Here is a 1324-nt window from a genome sequence, read left to right as displayed (position 1 = left end):
GAAAGAGATCACGTATTTTGGGAAAATAGAAAACGAGTATGCCTTCAAAAAGCACCACATCAGCCGGATAGATAGTTAGCATATTTTCATGATCACTGTAAATTAAATAGATAAAATTTACTTACAAACAAATTAAAGGCGAGGATTATGAAATGAAGATAAGCAATTATTGCCTTATTTATTTGATTTAATAATGATGAGAGGGGTGTTGCATTGAATTGGAGCAATTATTCATAACTTTTTCTTTAGCGATAAGCATTAGGAAATTTATTACGAAGTCGCCGAAACGAATTAGAAACAGTATTATTGCAATCGAGTAAATCAGTATGGAACTTTATACATATATGAAATAAGCGAAGTAAAAAGATTAAATATATAGATTTACGAGTTAATGTAAGACGACGGGCAATGAACTAAGCGCTGATTATATTATAATCGCATGGAAACTAAATAAAATGATAAAGCATTGAGTACAATGTAGTCTATCTTAGCTTTTGTGTGATACTTTCCAAGCTGTTCAATTGTTTTAAGCAACCATTGTTCCGGCAACCATGACNGAAGAGATAACTTACACTATGCAATAACACTTTTTACATTATTAAAGTTATAATACTTTAAATAGAAAATGTATTTGGGATTTTGTTGCAGCGTATTTTCATGTGATATGTACTGTGTAAGTACACCGAACTCGCAACTTTTTCAATTAACTTTTTAAAAATGCTTTATGTGAATTAATTGCTTAAAGACTAAAGTCTTACTTACAGCGAATTTGAGCGATAATCATAGCATGGCACTTTAACAATTTTGCCCTTTAATATATCCTGCAATGAGTCATACATCAAATTTTCATTGAACGCATCCGGGTGATCGAAATTGAAGAGGCCCTTTTGCGCTTTTATTTTTTCCGCTGCTGTTAATTCGCGGTAAAAGCTATCTTGGCTGATTGTAACCACCTAAAGACGGTAAAAAAAACACGAAATGAAGAATTTTGATCCCATAAAGATCTCCATATTCCTTAAAGAGTATTGACATATGTGATTACCTGCCGTTGCGCTTGCTCCATATCAGCTTGACCCAGCTGTTCCATTATCTTTTTACATACTGTCGACTAAAAATAGAGGAATTCATCTATAATTAGTGGCTAGAAAAATTCAAATACAAATGCCTGAATAGTAAAAGGACTTTCGAGATTGTATGCAGGTTCTTACATTATCCTAATGACTGAGACTATAAACGATTAACTGTTTCGCTACTGCAGACTTCCCCAAAACTAAACTCGGTTGCACTAATAAACCCTTGCATCCAAAGCTTTGAACCAAACCTA

General features: G+C 33.1%; 1 protein-coding gene across 1 annotated transcript; it reads right to left on the bottom strand.

Annotated features, from left to right (window-relative positions):
• Positions 1-3: 3 nt before the first annotated feature.
• On the bottom strand, positions 4-1129 carry LOC108357090 (probable uridine-cytidine kinase; the record flags this gene model as incomplete). Its single annotated transcript, XM_017608182.1, has 3 exons — positions 1043-1129; positions 763-953; positions 4-95 (listed from the first exon to the last, which is right to left on the bottom strand). Coding segments are annotated over exons 1-3 (328 nt in total), but the record flags the coding sequence as incomplete, so codon positions are not given.
• Positions 1130-1324: the final 195 nt, after the last annotated feature.

The sequence above is a fragment of the Rhagoletis zephyria genome, unplaced genomic scaffold, assembly GCF_001687245.7.
Source record: "Rhagoletis zephyria isolate East Lansing unplaced genomic scaffold, Rhagoletis_zephyria_1.1 Rzeph_scaffold_70260, whole genome shotgun sequence".
In the NCBI taxonomy this organism is placed as follows: Eukaryota; Metazoa; Arthropoda; class Insecta; order Diptera; family Tephritidae; genus Rhagoletis; species Rhagoletis zephyria.
Note: the sequence above shows the minus strand (reverse complement) of the source record. Positions and strands in the feature narration are given on the sequence as shown.